Raw genomic sequence first — 14,090 nt, 5'->3', positions numbered from 1 at the left:
GATCAGATGCTGGGTATCTTGCTGCAAGTGCCTTACCCCCAGATTTCCCAGAGCCTTTCCATCATCTAAAAGCCATGATTTGGAATGTGCTGGAAAGCCCCTCATTTACTTGGATGAATGCAGCTCCATCAACACAATTGGACCTCAATATCATCCTGGACAAGTTAGTTTTCTCTTTTGATACAGCAGCCCCGAAACAACTGTGTGATAGATATTTGAGAGAGAGGGATGATTGAATTAATTTTGAGTCCAAACTTAAGAACCTTAAATGTATTTTTCCTGTCATCTGCATTCCTATTTGAACAGACCAAAGTATTTTGTGAAATAATCCTTATTAGATTTTCTCAGATTGAAATGGGGAGACAAACGTTCTGTTAAATAACAATTTCATACCAGATCTCTAACTCATGGTGAGGAATGTTTTATTTAAAGTAAATAAATGGAAACATTTCAAATAAATATATCCATTTTAGATTTAATTATGCAGCCAATAGAAATGCAACCATCTTTCAGCCCAACAAAATGAAAATGTGGCATTCTTAAGCTTGGGATGTAATATCTGGGGTATTTTTGATTTTGTCCAATAATATATTGCAAAACATGCCAAATTTGCAGTCACAGTTATCTTTCTCTCAGTTTTTATTTCTAGTGAAACCCAAAGAAATAAAAGATATAAGAATGATAAAATGGGCTGCCATTTTACAGTATTGGCCAAAATCAAAGTTACCCACTCCTTTCCATTTCAATTTCCACCTCTGCCAGCAATGAAAAATATTGTTTGGTATAAGAAGTAGCATCTTGTATGTTAAATGACATCATAACATCTTATATGATGTATGATTTTTATTTTTAAACAGAAATGAATTTAACTGTATTTGAGTAAAGATTTATTGAACTCTTGAATAATCTAATTGATTATTTTGACTACTGTTGCTTCTGATTGTTTAAGATAATCTGATGTATTGTTATTAGTTGAAATGTAAAAAGACAGTAGATTACAAAAGCAGATTACATTTTTATTAGCAATTCTCTTACATTTTAATCCTAAACACAGACCTGACAAGTTCTTTTCACACCACAATAATGGGAGATTATGATACATAGAAGAAGTGCAGTTTATGAAGCTGTGATCATTGACTATTTCTGATATATTTTGGCACTTGATGAAATGGCAGATGGTGCAAATTCAAGTGATGAACAGCAATTGAAAACATTACTAGCAGATTTTTCAATTACACTTTCTAAAGCTGAGTGGCTAATCAAGTTAACAATTCATAAAACTGGATTTTCAGTCATACTTATTTATGGAAATGTATTTGTAGCATGCAGATATTCCATGTTGTTTCTTGAATCTACCAACCATATCACCAAAATGGTTGGAAACAAGACACTTCCCTAGTTAATGACCTTTTGTAGAACACCACTACATTGGTAGTTATGAAATTATAACTGCAAGCATAAAAAGATATAATCTTTCATAGATATGCGTGTTGCACCAACTTTAAAACTAAAACCCAATATGTTACTTAACTGCTACTATTTTAATCTATCGTAACTATTTATTTTATATAATGGAAGAAATTAAGTGTCATGAAATTTCATTCTAACTATGCAAATATGATAAAAAAGGAACTGCAAAAGTCTGAAGAAACCCGAAATGCAATTTGTCCATTTTCTCTGAGATGCTGCCTGAGCCACTGAGTTACTCCAGCACTTTGTGTCTATTTTATGCATGATGCAATGTTCTTCTTTTCTTATAATATTCCTGTATAAATGTTTAATGGTTTCATTACCATGGGTACTGTTCTCAACTTCAGATTAACTTATTTTGTTATCCTTTTGTTTTGTTTCCATGATTTCTACTGGGATATTTCATTTGGTATTGTCGACTCATTTGCAAGTCCTCCCCAGGTTATAATGGAGTGCCATCCCTGAGAGCTGTTCACAGCCAGCCCAGCAATATATATATAAATCTGAAGAAGGGTCCCGACCCGAAACGTCACCTATCCATGTTCTCCAGGATGCTGCCTGACCCGCTGAGTTGCTCTAGCACTTTGTGTCCTTTTTTAGGTAAATAAAAACTCGGGCCAACTAACAGCAAAGTATCGTTTAACCCAACCATCCAGATATTGCCACAAGCCAAGTTCCCACATAGCAGAAGATGCCAGCAGCCCCGTTGCAGCTAGAAAATCCATCCCGCCAGTCTCCCAATTGCTTGTTCCCATATTCGGGCCATACATAAATCAGGCGTTCATAACCTGCAGAGGATGTGTATATCATTGATACAGCGCAGAAACAGGCCCTTCGTCCCACCGAGTCAGCGCTGACCAGCGATCACCCCGTACACTAATACAATCCTACACGCTAGGGGCAATGTTACAATTTTTACCAAAGGCAATTAAACTACAAACCTGCACGTCTTTGGAGTGTGGGAGGAAACAGAGAACCCAGAGAAAAGGCCACACAGTCACAGGGAGAATGGATAAACTCCACTTAGACAGCACCCGTAGTCACGATCGATCCCAGGTCTCTGGCGCTGCGAGGCAGCAACTCTACCTCTGCGCCACTGTGCCTTCCTCTTGACTCTTATCTCCCAACTCATTTAGTGTCCATTTCCGATTTCACATACGTACATTTCCAAGATAGTCATCTGCTGATAATTTGTTGTGTACAACCCCTTTTCAAGTACCTTTCAAATGTACACACAGACACCAATTCGGGGCAATCCCAATTCACCATTCGAGTGACTACCTTAACATATTCGGCTAAATTTATTAGACTCGACTTGCTTGTTACAGGTCAATGTTGACTCATTGATCAGTTTGAGTTTAGTTTATTTAACGTGTACCGAGGTACAGTGAAAAGCTTTTGTTGTGTGCTAACCAGTCAGCGGAAAGACAAGACATGATTACAATCGAGCCATCCGCAGTGTACAGATACATGATAAAGAGAATAACATGAACAACGTTTAGGGCAAGACAAAGTCCAGTAAAGATCAGCTTATATTTATCATTCTTTCTCTATTTCAGACCATAATAAATTAAACATAATTGATACTGAACTGAGAAGCTGTGGTTCAATGGTTTCTCCTTCCTTCCAATCTGAAATAAAATCTCTGTAATAACAGTCACTCTTCCAGTTTTCAAATCGAAAGGCACAATGCCAATTTCCAAGTTATAGAACTTGGAATGTCATGGTTCATTCATCTTAAATCTACTTGTATCATTTAGATTTTAGAGATACAGTGCAGAAACAGGCCCTTTGGCCCACCGAGCCCGTGACCAGCGATCATGTTGTACACTATCACTATCCTACACACTAGGGACAATTTACAATTTTTACCTTAGCCAATTAACGTACAAACCAGTACATCTTTGGACTATGGGAGGAAACCAGAGCACACAGAGAAAACCAACATGGTCACAGGGAGAACGTAAAAATATTGCATGGACAACACCCGTAGTCAGGATTGAACCCAGTTCTCTGATGCTTACGGCAACTCTACCGATGCGCCATTTACTGGCAAACAGTTAAATATTTTTGGCTCCTTTGATTGTTTGGTCTTTTGTCTTCTTCTCTCTGAAAATACATACAAGACTAACATCTCCTTCTTATTAATTTTAGTTCCACTTAAATGATCATTAATGGGGCCATATCCTCCTTTACCACTTTTTTTAACCAATTACATTTATGGAACTTTTGCTGTTAACTTTGAAATTCTATATTCTCTTTCTGCATCCTTTCTTCTTAATCTTTATCATTTACTTAAATTACTCTCTGGTATCCTCAGATTCCACTTTTCCTTCCTCTGGAGCAGTAGAGGCACTCTTGACTGTCAAAGAGTTCTGGCTTCACGTTCCATTGCAGGGACATAAATATAAAATCTAGGCACCAGTATCATGCTGGAACAGACTGCATTTTTGAGTGCTATCTTTCAGAAAAGAAATGGAATAGGTGAAGTAACATTAATCCTTTAAATTAGACGAAGCACTTCTTAAGGGGAGAGCAAAGGAATTCCCCTTAGTGTCTTGGCCAACATTTATCCCTTCCCAAAGATAGACACAAAAAGCTGGAGTAACTCAGCGGGTCGGGCAGCATCTCTGGAGAAAAGGAATAGATGACGTTTCGGGTCGAGACCCTTCGGGTTGTGCCGTTTTGTAGGTTAATTGGCCTCTGTAAATAGCCCCTTGTGTATCGGGAGTCGATGAGCCAATGGGATAACATAGAACTAGTGTGAACAGGCAATCAATAGTTAAAATGTACTCAGTGGGCCGAAGGGCCTGTTTCCATGCTATATCTTTAAACTAAACTAAATACAAGTAAATTGCTGCTTTGTCTAGAAAGAGTATTTGGAAACCTGGACAATGAAAATAAGCCAAATGACAAGTGCAGCCTCTTCTAGTTGCACAGAATTCACAGTCAGATGCCATATAAAGGGGGCAGGCATTGGTCTCCCTACCAGGGTCAGAGTCTGAAAATTATTAAAATCAATCCAAAACTTTTATGATTTTTAAAAAATCATTCAATTCCACTTGCTGTTTAAATCACCGACAAAAAGATTTTGGTAGGTTTAATTTTCTTGTGTGATTTAAATAATTTTAAAATCAATTCATTTTTTAACCTTTCTAAATCTCATTGTTTTGTTAATATGGATGTTTGAGGATTCCTGGTGGCCCCATCTGTTCAGTTGATTAGTTGGACTTAAGTGAAGAGAGATAGCCAATACGAACATTAAGAGTAGGTATTGAATTAAGATTCCATTTTAAATTTTGACGTGTTTCCAAATCCTTTTAAATACAAAAGAACCCACAAAATGCATATTTAAGGTGTTCAAATATTCTCAATGGTTTCTGATGGTAGGGGGGAAGTGAAATCTGGAAATCCAACAGAGTTGGCATAAAAATGGTAAACAGATTGTTGTATCATGTTCTATGCGAACTGAAACCAGAGGACAACTCATGCATCTGTTGCCTAGTAGCTTTGTTCATAAAAAGTAAAGCTCGTGCCTTCATTCTTGAAAGGAAAAGCACATGAAAGTCATTCTAGGCCGAAGTAGTTCAGTGGAGATGAGCGGCAGATGTCAGAGGTTGTTGTTTAAAACCTCATTCCACTGAGCCCACAGACTGATGCTCCAATGTGGTACCAAAGTGCCAAAGGGCTTTGGAAGGACAGTTTCTTTAGAGGCGAGTGTGGAAACAGGCCCTTTGGCCCACCGAGCCCACACCATCAGCAATCTCCATACACTAGCACTATCCTATATGCTAGGGACAACCCTCATAGCGAACGTCCAAACTCTGTACAGACAGCACCCGTAGTCAGGATAGAACCTGGATCTCAGGTGCTGGAAGGCAGCAATTGTACAACTGCGCCACTATGCCGCCCTTTTCAGTTAGTCATTCAGTCCTGCAGGCAAAATTTTAAATTGAGGTTTAAACATGATATTCAAAGAAATAATACGGATTTCTTTCAGCCTCCTCTTAAATATCCTTTCTACAACCAAAACAACCAAAAGTAGCCATAACTGATTATCCATTTCAGTGTTGTTAGTGGCATCATACTATATACAATGTAAAACAATCACCACCTATTAAAGAATACTAATTAATTAAGATATTTCTGAGAGAGTTGTAATAAAGCATTATAGTCTGATAAAATAGGCATATTATTTTAATTTTATTTTTGACCCAAACCTATCAGTGTCCATTGAAGTCACAACCTAATCCAACCACTTACAATGCAATACCAAAAGTGCTTAAATCTTACAAGAGACGATTCACCCTATCAGGTCCATGTTGGTTCCCAAGAGAGCAATTCTATTGTACCCCCCCTCCTTTGTTACTTATGTCCTGCAATTTTTTCTCTCTCTCTCTCTCTCTCTCTCTCTCACATCAACTTCCTTTTCTGATGCAGTGATGCAACAAGTAAAGTTGCTGCCCCACAGCTCCAGAGATCCAGCTTCAAAACTGACGAGTTTGCATGCTCTCCCTGTGAACGTGTGAATTTTCTCTGGGTGCTACAGTTTCCTCCCACATCCCAAAGACGTACGAGTTTGTAGGTTAATTGGCCACTGTAAAAATGCCCCTGGTGTGTAGCGAGTGAATGCGAATGTGGGAGAACATGGAATTGGTGTGAACAGATGATCGACGACGGTAGGCATAGACCTGGTGGGCCATAGGACCTGTTTATATGCTGTATCTTTCAATCATACAATCAATCAATTCATCTACACTAAATGGTTAATCAATCAGCACACCATAGGGATTTAGTTTAGTTTAGAGATAGAGTGGAAACAGGCCCTTCAGCCCACTGGGTCCGCACCAACCAGCGATCACCCATACACTAGTACTATCCTACACAATTGGGACAATATACAGAGGCCAGTTAACCTACAAACCTGCATGTTTTTGGAATGTGCAAGGAAACTGGAGCACCCAAAGAAAACCCATACGGTCACAGGGAGAACATCCAAACTCCACACCCGACAGCATCTATAGTCAGGATCGAACCCGGGTCTCTGGTACTGTAAGACAGCAACTCTACCGCTGCTCTACCATGCCGCCGTGACGGATGTGGGGGGAAAGTGCAAGACCTGAAAGATATCTACATAATCACCGAGAGTGTGGTAAACTCTGCATTGAAAGCACTAAAATCATGATTTAACTCAGGTGCCTAATGTTATGACGTGACAATATTAACCTCTCCCCAACTTTGCCACTTCTGGACAGTAAAAGAACTGTTATTCAAAAAAACCTTTGGTTGCCCAATCAATTAATATTTGAAGTTGGAGAGTTATGAAGTTTATCATCTGGGAACCAACAGAAACTGAGTTATTTAAAATCTAGTTACAGGATTATCTGATCAAATAAACTCAATTTTAATTCTACATGAAATAATTACTTGATTAATGATTAATATTGGGTTAATCTAACAAACAACCGCAGCAGGCAATGTTATAGAGCATTCCATTCCATAGGACAAAGATTATTTACTGAATTACTCTAAGAGTCATACAGCATGGAATCAGGCTCTTCAGGCCTACTTGCCCACACTGACCAACATGTCCCATATCTAGTCTCCCCTGCCTGCATTTGCCCATATCCCTCTAAACCTATCCTATCCATGTACCTGTCTAACTGTTTCTTAAACATTGCGATAATACCTGCCTCAACTACCTCCTCCAGCAGCTCGTTCCATTCATCCATCACTCTTGTGTAAAAAAGTTACCCCTCAGGTTCCTATTAAATCTTTCTCCCCTCACCTTAAACCCATGTCCTCTGGTTCTCAATTCCCCTACTCTGGGCAAGAGACTCAGTATGTCTACATGACCTATTCCTCATGATTTTGTACTCCTTCAAAAGATCATCCCTCATCCTCCTGTGCTCCAAGGAATAAAGTCCTAGCCTGCTCAACCTCTCCCGACAGCTCAGGCCCTCAAGTCCTGGCGACATCCTCGTAAATCTTCTCACTCTAAGATATTTGGATATATATGATATATTTTTATGGATTGGCACACACACTATTCTCAAACTGTGAAATCAGACTGGAGATCGATACCTTGCCTCTCCATGTCTTGTTCAGTTGTTGCCTACAACCGCTAACTTTATTCCATTATCTTTTCATAAAGAAGCCAGTAAGATTTTACAGCAAATATTTGTAAAAATTTAACATTTTAAAAACATAGCCTCATATGATGCCCTTCTAAATAGATGGTTATTTTAAATAGTATGACAACTTATTTTCCAATTTTATACATCTCAATATTGAGGTAAATTACAATTCTGAACAAAAATTGAGTAGGAAAGATTGTCATTTATCTTTAATACATTTATCTTAATTTATTTCAAAATTATCAGCAATATAATTCTATTCCATTTATGGTAGTATTTCTTTCTCACTCTGTACCTTTAAACATTAGTTTTCTAATCTGCTTCAAAATATATTTTCCTGCTATATTTGGAATATTTTTCTCTTACTTTTTAGTGTACAAGTGTACATTTTCTAAATAATGTGGCCAAGAATATCAAAGACACTGTGCCCAATTTTGAGGTGCATCCAATATGACTTAATAACAAGTCTTGATACTTCAAACGACAGTTTCACTAACAGAGTCTATCTCCACTGCTTCCTTCTCTCAATTACCATGCCCTCAATTGCACAACCTCTCTTCATTCCCCACTCCCTCTCTCCATTCCCTACTCTCCATTCCCCACTCCCTCTCTCCATTCCCCACTCCCTCTCTCTATTTCACTCCCTCCATTCCCCCACTCCCTCTCTCCATTGCTCCACTCTCTCTCTCCATTCCTCACTCCCTCTCTCGATCACTCCACTTCCTCTCTTGATTGCCAGCATTCCCCCTCTCCATTCCTCGATTGTCTCCCTTTCTGTATTAATTGCTTTCCCTCCCAGAATACACTGAGGATCTCTGCCAATGTTGCAACATCCAGAATTAAAATCCTCTCCATTAGTTAGCTTCTCAGATGCCCAGTGGGTATCTGCAGTGTTAACAATACGTGGCTGAGACGCGGGGCTTGATATCACGTGAGTCTCAAACCACACACTTCCAGCACTGCTGGGGATTATTGCCAATTCTTCTTATTTGATCTGCTTATCAGTCTGCTTAAATGTCATACTGAATAAACATTGGACCAAATTAGATAAAACAAGCAATTATGAAGTATATTGCTTGCAAAGAATTGTAAGAACCTTCAACCAGTTTCTCTTGGGGCGATAGTACAAAATTGTACGACACATTAACCAATTTTATCCACTGTTTTTAAGCAGACTATTCTCTGGCACAATCACTTTGTTACGAATAAAGGCCACGCCAAAGTATTTAAATATAAAAATTGTAGATCATGTGACTGTCAATCTCTATGTAGACTTAAAGCAGTGGCTTTACAAAAAGGTTTATAAGATATATACACATATACACTACTCTGTCTCCTGTTATTGTGAAATCATTCACTGTGCTGGATTTTAAGTTATTTTAACTCCACTTTTAAAATTTGTACTCATTCACATGCAGAAAATAACTTATTCCATAAAATGGTCAGATTAAAAACTCGAAAGACACATCATGAAGACATTGAAATACCTTCCCTCCCATCACCTTGCAGAAAATATTTTCAAGGGATCTTTTTACGATTCATTTGGAATGACTTCATTGTGATGAAAACACAAGCTGGTCCTGATTATGTCATCGTTCCCTGATTTCACTTATGTAACCATCTTACATATCCGTTGCTTCATTCTCTGGCTACAGATCATAAGCATCCAATATTTGAATCGAATTTGGTCCCACAATAAGACATCTTTAGTATCAATTACTGTGCAGACGGTAAAAATAGTAGTTAATGACCAATATTTGAAAAAATATTGTCCTTACATTCCGGTACAGAAAAGAAAGTTGCAACACAGACCCCAGTGCTCATGAAAGAAAATATGATTCTGTAAATACTTTTGGTCACGATTTCACAAATATATTTCACAAGCATCTTTCTCTGTTCGTATCTGTTTAAATTTAGGTCAGTCTTTTTCTTTTTCCCCTTTCCTGATTTCGGTAGCAATAAAAATGATGTGTTGCATCTGTGCTTCATAAAGCTTTGAATTAATTTATTTTTCTAGGCACGATTCTGTCACAAGATAGGAGATTGCTCTTGGCAAATGGCAAAGTCCTGTTGCACGATGTGAATATTCGGGATGCAAGCAGAATTTCGACCAACTGTGCTTACTTCTGGACTGACATAACATGCTGATATTAATTTTGACACAGAAGTCTTTCCAAGGCTATTTTTTCATGCCTCCCTTGTTAGATGAGACTTTTGCAGTTGACCCAGTGATGACTTTGTGGGTGGGTCTGGGAATTGAGGTCTTAGCGATTGGGATTTTGGTTCTCACTGGCTCACATCCTAGTAACTGTTGAACCGTTTGAGGACCAAGAATGTGGTTCACTTCCCCTTGACGTACAGTAAAAGTGGTCTTGTGCCTGGGGATGGCAGATATATTCCTATCCTTGGAGATTGTTGGAATGTTCGACACAGCTTTTGGAGACAGTGTTTTAGGTTCTGCAACAGAACATATTTCTTCATCTGAGACAATACTTGTGAGGCTTTCTCCTGGATCCGTAAGTAGATCATACAGGCCATCTCCACTGTGACCGTCTCTTGGAATGCTTGCCCTGGTAGCAAGAGTTTTCCCACTTTCATCTTCATGCCCGGGTGTTGTGGAGTCCCAGTATCCTTCATCGCTATTTGGAACACTTTCTTGTTGGTCGCATTTTGCACTGATTGGTTTTTCATCATCATTCTTACTTATCGAAATGTCATTCAACTGAAGCTGTTTCACTAACATACTGTCTCCTGCCTCATTAAGGCAAGTTGCAGTCCCTGAAGCAAACTGTTGTGTTTGGTCACTTGCAACCAGTCCAGCCTCGGTCACTGGCGGCGGCGGGTCCCAGAATTCCTGCAGGTATTCATCATTGACTTCGTCAGGACTCGCCATTTCCTCCCCTCCTCCTTGGTAGCTCAGTACAATTGTGCTTTTCCTTCCACCACCCTTGCCCTTCTCTGCCGCTGCTCCACTCTCACATGCATTTCCATCGTCCTCCTGGTCAACGATAATATCCCCGCATCCCGTGAGTGAATCAAAGCTCTTCAAGGACGTGACGTCAGAAAACATGATGCAAATCCGATCAATTGATTGTTCTGCGGGCGGATCATTATTGTCTGGGCCAGCGGTTGCACTTTCAGCAAGGTGGCAAGAAGCAGATCCGGTCTCAGAAGCACCTTCTTCTTGTACATCCTGCCTCGCACCAAGTGTATTTTCATCCCGATTGTCCTCTAACTGTTCCAATGCTTTGCCATTGGAAGGATAGTCCATTGAATGGCTATCGATGGCAACATTCTCCACATACTGATGTAATTCGGGAAGAGATGTCCTCTTCGCTGCTTGTTCAACATCCTCAGTGGCAACACTCTCATTATCACTCTGTATTTCACAGGTGAGCTTAACGTCCATTCCAGCACTTTCAGATTCTGGGGTAGATTTTTGTGGCTCTTCTTTAACACATTCCAAGCTTGCGGTCAGAGACCCGGGCAATGTTAGAAAGTCAGCGATTTCCTGCTGCCCAGCCTTTTCCTCTCGACTGATTTTGTCCTTTCTGTGCCATCTCATGCTGCTGAACAATCCTTTCAGTCCTTTCTTTTGTCTGCTGCAACTCCTCTCTTTCATCGGGTCAGAGTTTGAACACATTGACTCCCCCTTGCAATTTTCTAATTTACTATTCCTTTTCAGCAACGAAAAGAAACTGTGAGACTTGGCAATGGGTCCACAACTAGCAGCGGCAAAGCTCATACTACTGACTATTTTTGTGCTGGAATCACTATCCAATTGATAGTTGCTGAGAGAGTCTTCCTTCTTGCTCACTTCCAATCCCATATCAGCAATTCCATCGTGCGTTTTGCTCCGGACAAGCCCCATTTTCAGAGAGCTCTTCCCATCCCCTTTGTTTTTCAGGCTGAAGATATTAGGCATTGTGCCTCCTGATTTCCTTCTCCCAAACAATTTAAATGCCGTCCTACTTATCTTGCCAGACTGCTGTTCAGAAGCCGAGATTTCATTACATTCACAATGCAAGTCCATGACTGCCACGATCTTGTTCTTGTCTTTTTTTTCCTGCAGACCGTTGCAGCTGCCTGATGCTCGTTTTCCCCACTTGCAGCCTCAGTGCTGCTCGAATTTAACTCCATGGCAACCAAGAGGATAAGCAGCTTTCGTCATATGTGGACTGCAGCCAGTCCACTGTGAGCTTCGCTACATTAACCTGAATTTCTGAAAAGCACTGATAAACAACAACATTTTTCAGTGTGTGTATGTATATATATGCATTCAAGCAATGTTCCTATTTTAATTAATTGTTTCTATCTTAATTTTAATTGCATTTGTTCAATCAACAGAAATGATTCGAACACATTGACATATATTAATATATTAATAAATATCAGACCACATTTGGAATATTGAGAGTGTTTTGGGCTCCATATCTCAGTAAGGATGTGCTGGTGTTGGAGAAAGGTCCAGAGGAGGTTTACCGAGAATGATCCCAGGATGATTGGGTTAACGTATGAGGAGCGTTTGATGGCTCTGGGACTGTACTTGCTGGATTTTAGAAGGTTGAGGGGGGGACCTCATTGAAACATACCAAATAATGAAAGGCCTAGACAGAGTGGATGTGGAGAGGATGCTTCCACGAGTGGGAGAGTCTAGGACCAGAGGGCACAGCCTCAGAATAAAAGGACGTAGCTTTAGAATCGAGGTGAGGAGGAATTTCTTTAGTCAGAGGGTGGTGAATCTATGGAATTCATAGCCACAGACTGCTGTGGAGGCCAAGTCATTTGGTTATTATTAAAGTAGAGATTGATAGGTTTTTGATTAGGAAGGGTGTCAAAGGTTACAGGGAGAAGGCATGAGAATGGGGGGAGTGGAGGGAAAAATAGATCAGCCCTGATCAAATGATGGAGCAGACTCAATGGGACAAATGGCCTCATACTGCTCCCATGTCATATGATCCTATGTTAAATACAATCTAACAATATAAAAGCTAAATAGAAACCAGATGCATTAAATAACTTACACAGGGCAACTTGACAATATTTTGGGTTAATAATCTTCTGGAGGGAGTTTGTACGTTAGGCAAATTATCAGGATTTCGAGTTGTAGACCTTACAGAAAAATAGAAGGGAAACTGGCTTGTGAAATTTCCAAATACCTAAATTTCTAATGATTCATTAGACGATGGAACTTGTGGGAATTTTGGTGCAGATGGCATGCCCTCCCCTGTGGTCAGAAAATAACAATGGAAAAGGACAAGAAACTAAAGACTAAAGGGCAGCACAGTGGCGCAGTAGATAGACCTGCTGCCTCACAGCGCCAGAGATCCGGTTTCAATCCTGACCTCAGCTGCTGTCTGTGTGGAGTTTGCACATTCTCCATGTAGCTGCATGGATTTCCTCCGGGTGCTTTGGTCCCCGCCAACATCCCAAAGGTTTGTAGGTTAATTGGCCTCTGTAAATTGCCCCTAGTGTGTAGGGAGTGGATGCGAAAGTGGGGTAACATAGAACTAGTGTGAATGGATGAGTAGACTCAGTGGGCCAAATAGCCTGTTTCCAGTCTGTATCCCTAAGCTAAGCCAAACTAAGATAAGATTACAAAAAATAAAAGCATTCAATTTTGCATGAACTAATTATTAAAGTCATGAAAAAAGGAACAATTATTTGCAATTGTTCCATTATATTAATGTAATATTAATATAACCTTAGAAAAACAGTTCAAATTTAAATTTGGGCAATATAGTTTTGTTTTGAGATATAGCATGGAAATGGGCCCTTCGGCCCACCAAGTCCACGCCAACCATTGATCACCCATTCTCACTAATTCTATGTTATCCCACTTCCACATCCACTCCCTACACATTAGACACAATTTTACAGAGGCCAACTAAACTGGAGCTCCTGAGGAAACCCACGTGGTCACAGAGAGAACGTGCAAACTACACACAGACAGCACCCGGGGTCAAGATTGAACTCAGGTCTCTGGTGCTGTGAGGCAGCAGCTCTACCAGCGGCACCTCTGTGCTACATAATGAAACAATTTTTAAAAAGGAAAGTTAGGTTACAATAATATATTCCTTTATTTGTCCCACACCGGGGAAATTTACAATGTTACAGCAGCAAAGCGGATAGCAAGAGATCATTCATTATAAATAAAAGTAAAGACAAGGATAAACGGTCATCAGTTTACTGTGTATTCCTTAACTGTTACTGTTGACTCGTCTGCTGGGAGCAGTGCTGGTTGTGCAGTCTCACAGCAGCGGGAAGGAAGGACCTCCTATATCTCCACTCAGCAGTGGGAAGGAAGGACCTCCGATATCTCTCCTATGTAGCTCGAAGAATATCAAGTCTAACCACTTTAGTTCTGGTCAGCCCAACACAAAACAAAATAATATGTGCATGCACAATGGTGCAGAAAAGAAAAGGGAAACTTATTTTCACCTGAGGGAAAAGGTAAACTCAGAGGTTAAGCTTGCCAAGGTT

The 14,090-nt window shown here is 39.9% G+C and overlaps 1 protein-coding gene across 1 annotated transcript; it reads right to left on the bottom strand.

Moving 5' to 3' along the window:
• Positions 1 to 1,000: 1,000 nt before the first annotated feature.
• amer2 (APC membrane recruitment protein 2) lies at positions 1,001 to 11,747 on the bottom strand. Its single transcript, XM_078402418.1, is given in 2 exon segments — positions 1,001 to 11,672; positions 11,675 to 11,747. Coding segments are annotated over 2 exon segments (1,959 nt in total). The 3' UTR covers positions 1,001 to 9,786.
• Positions 11,748 to 14,090: the final 2,343 nt, after the last annotated feature.

The sequence above is a fragment of the Rhinoraja longicauda genome, chromosome 7 (genome assembly GCF_053455715.1).
Source record: "Rhinoraja longicauda isolate Sanriku21f chromosome 7, sRhiLon1.1, whole genome shotgun sequence".
NCBI classification, from domain to species: domain Eukaryota; kingdom Metazoa; phylum Chordata; class Chondrichthyes; order Rajiformes; family Arhynchobatidae; genus Rhinoraja; species Rhinoraja longicauda.
The sequence above is the reverse complement of the archived record's forward strand: the minus strand, read 5'-3'. Positions and strand labels throughout refer to the sequence as shown.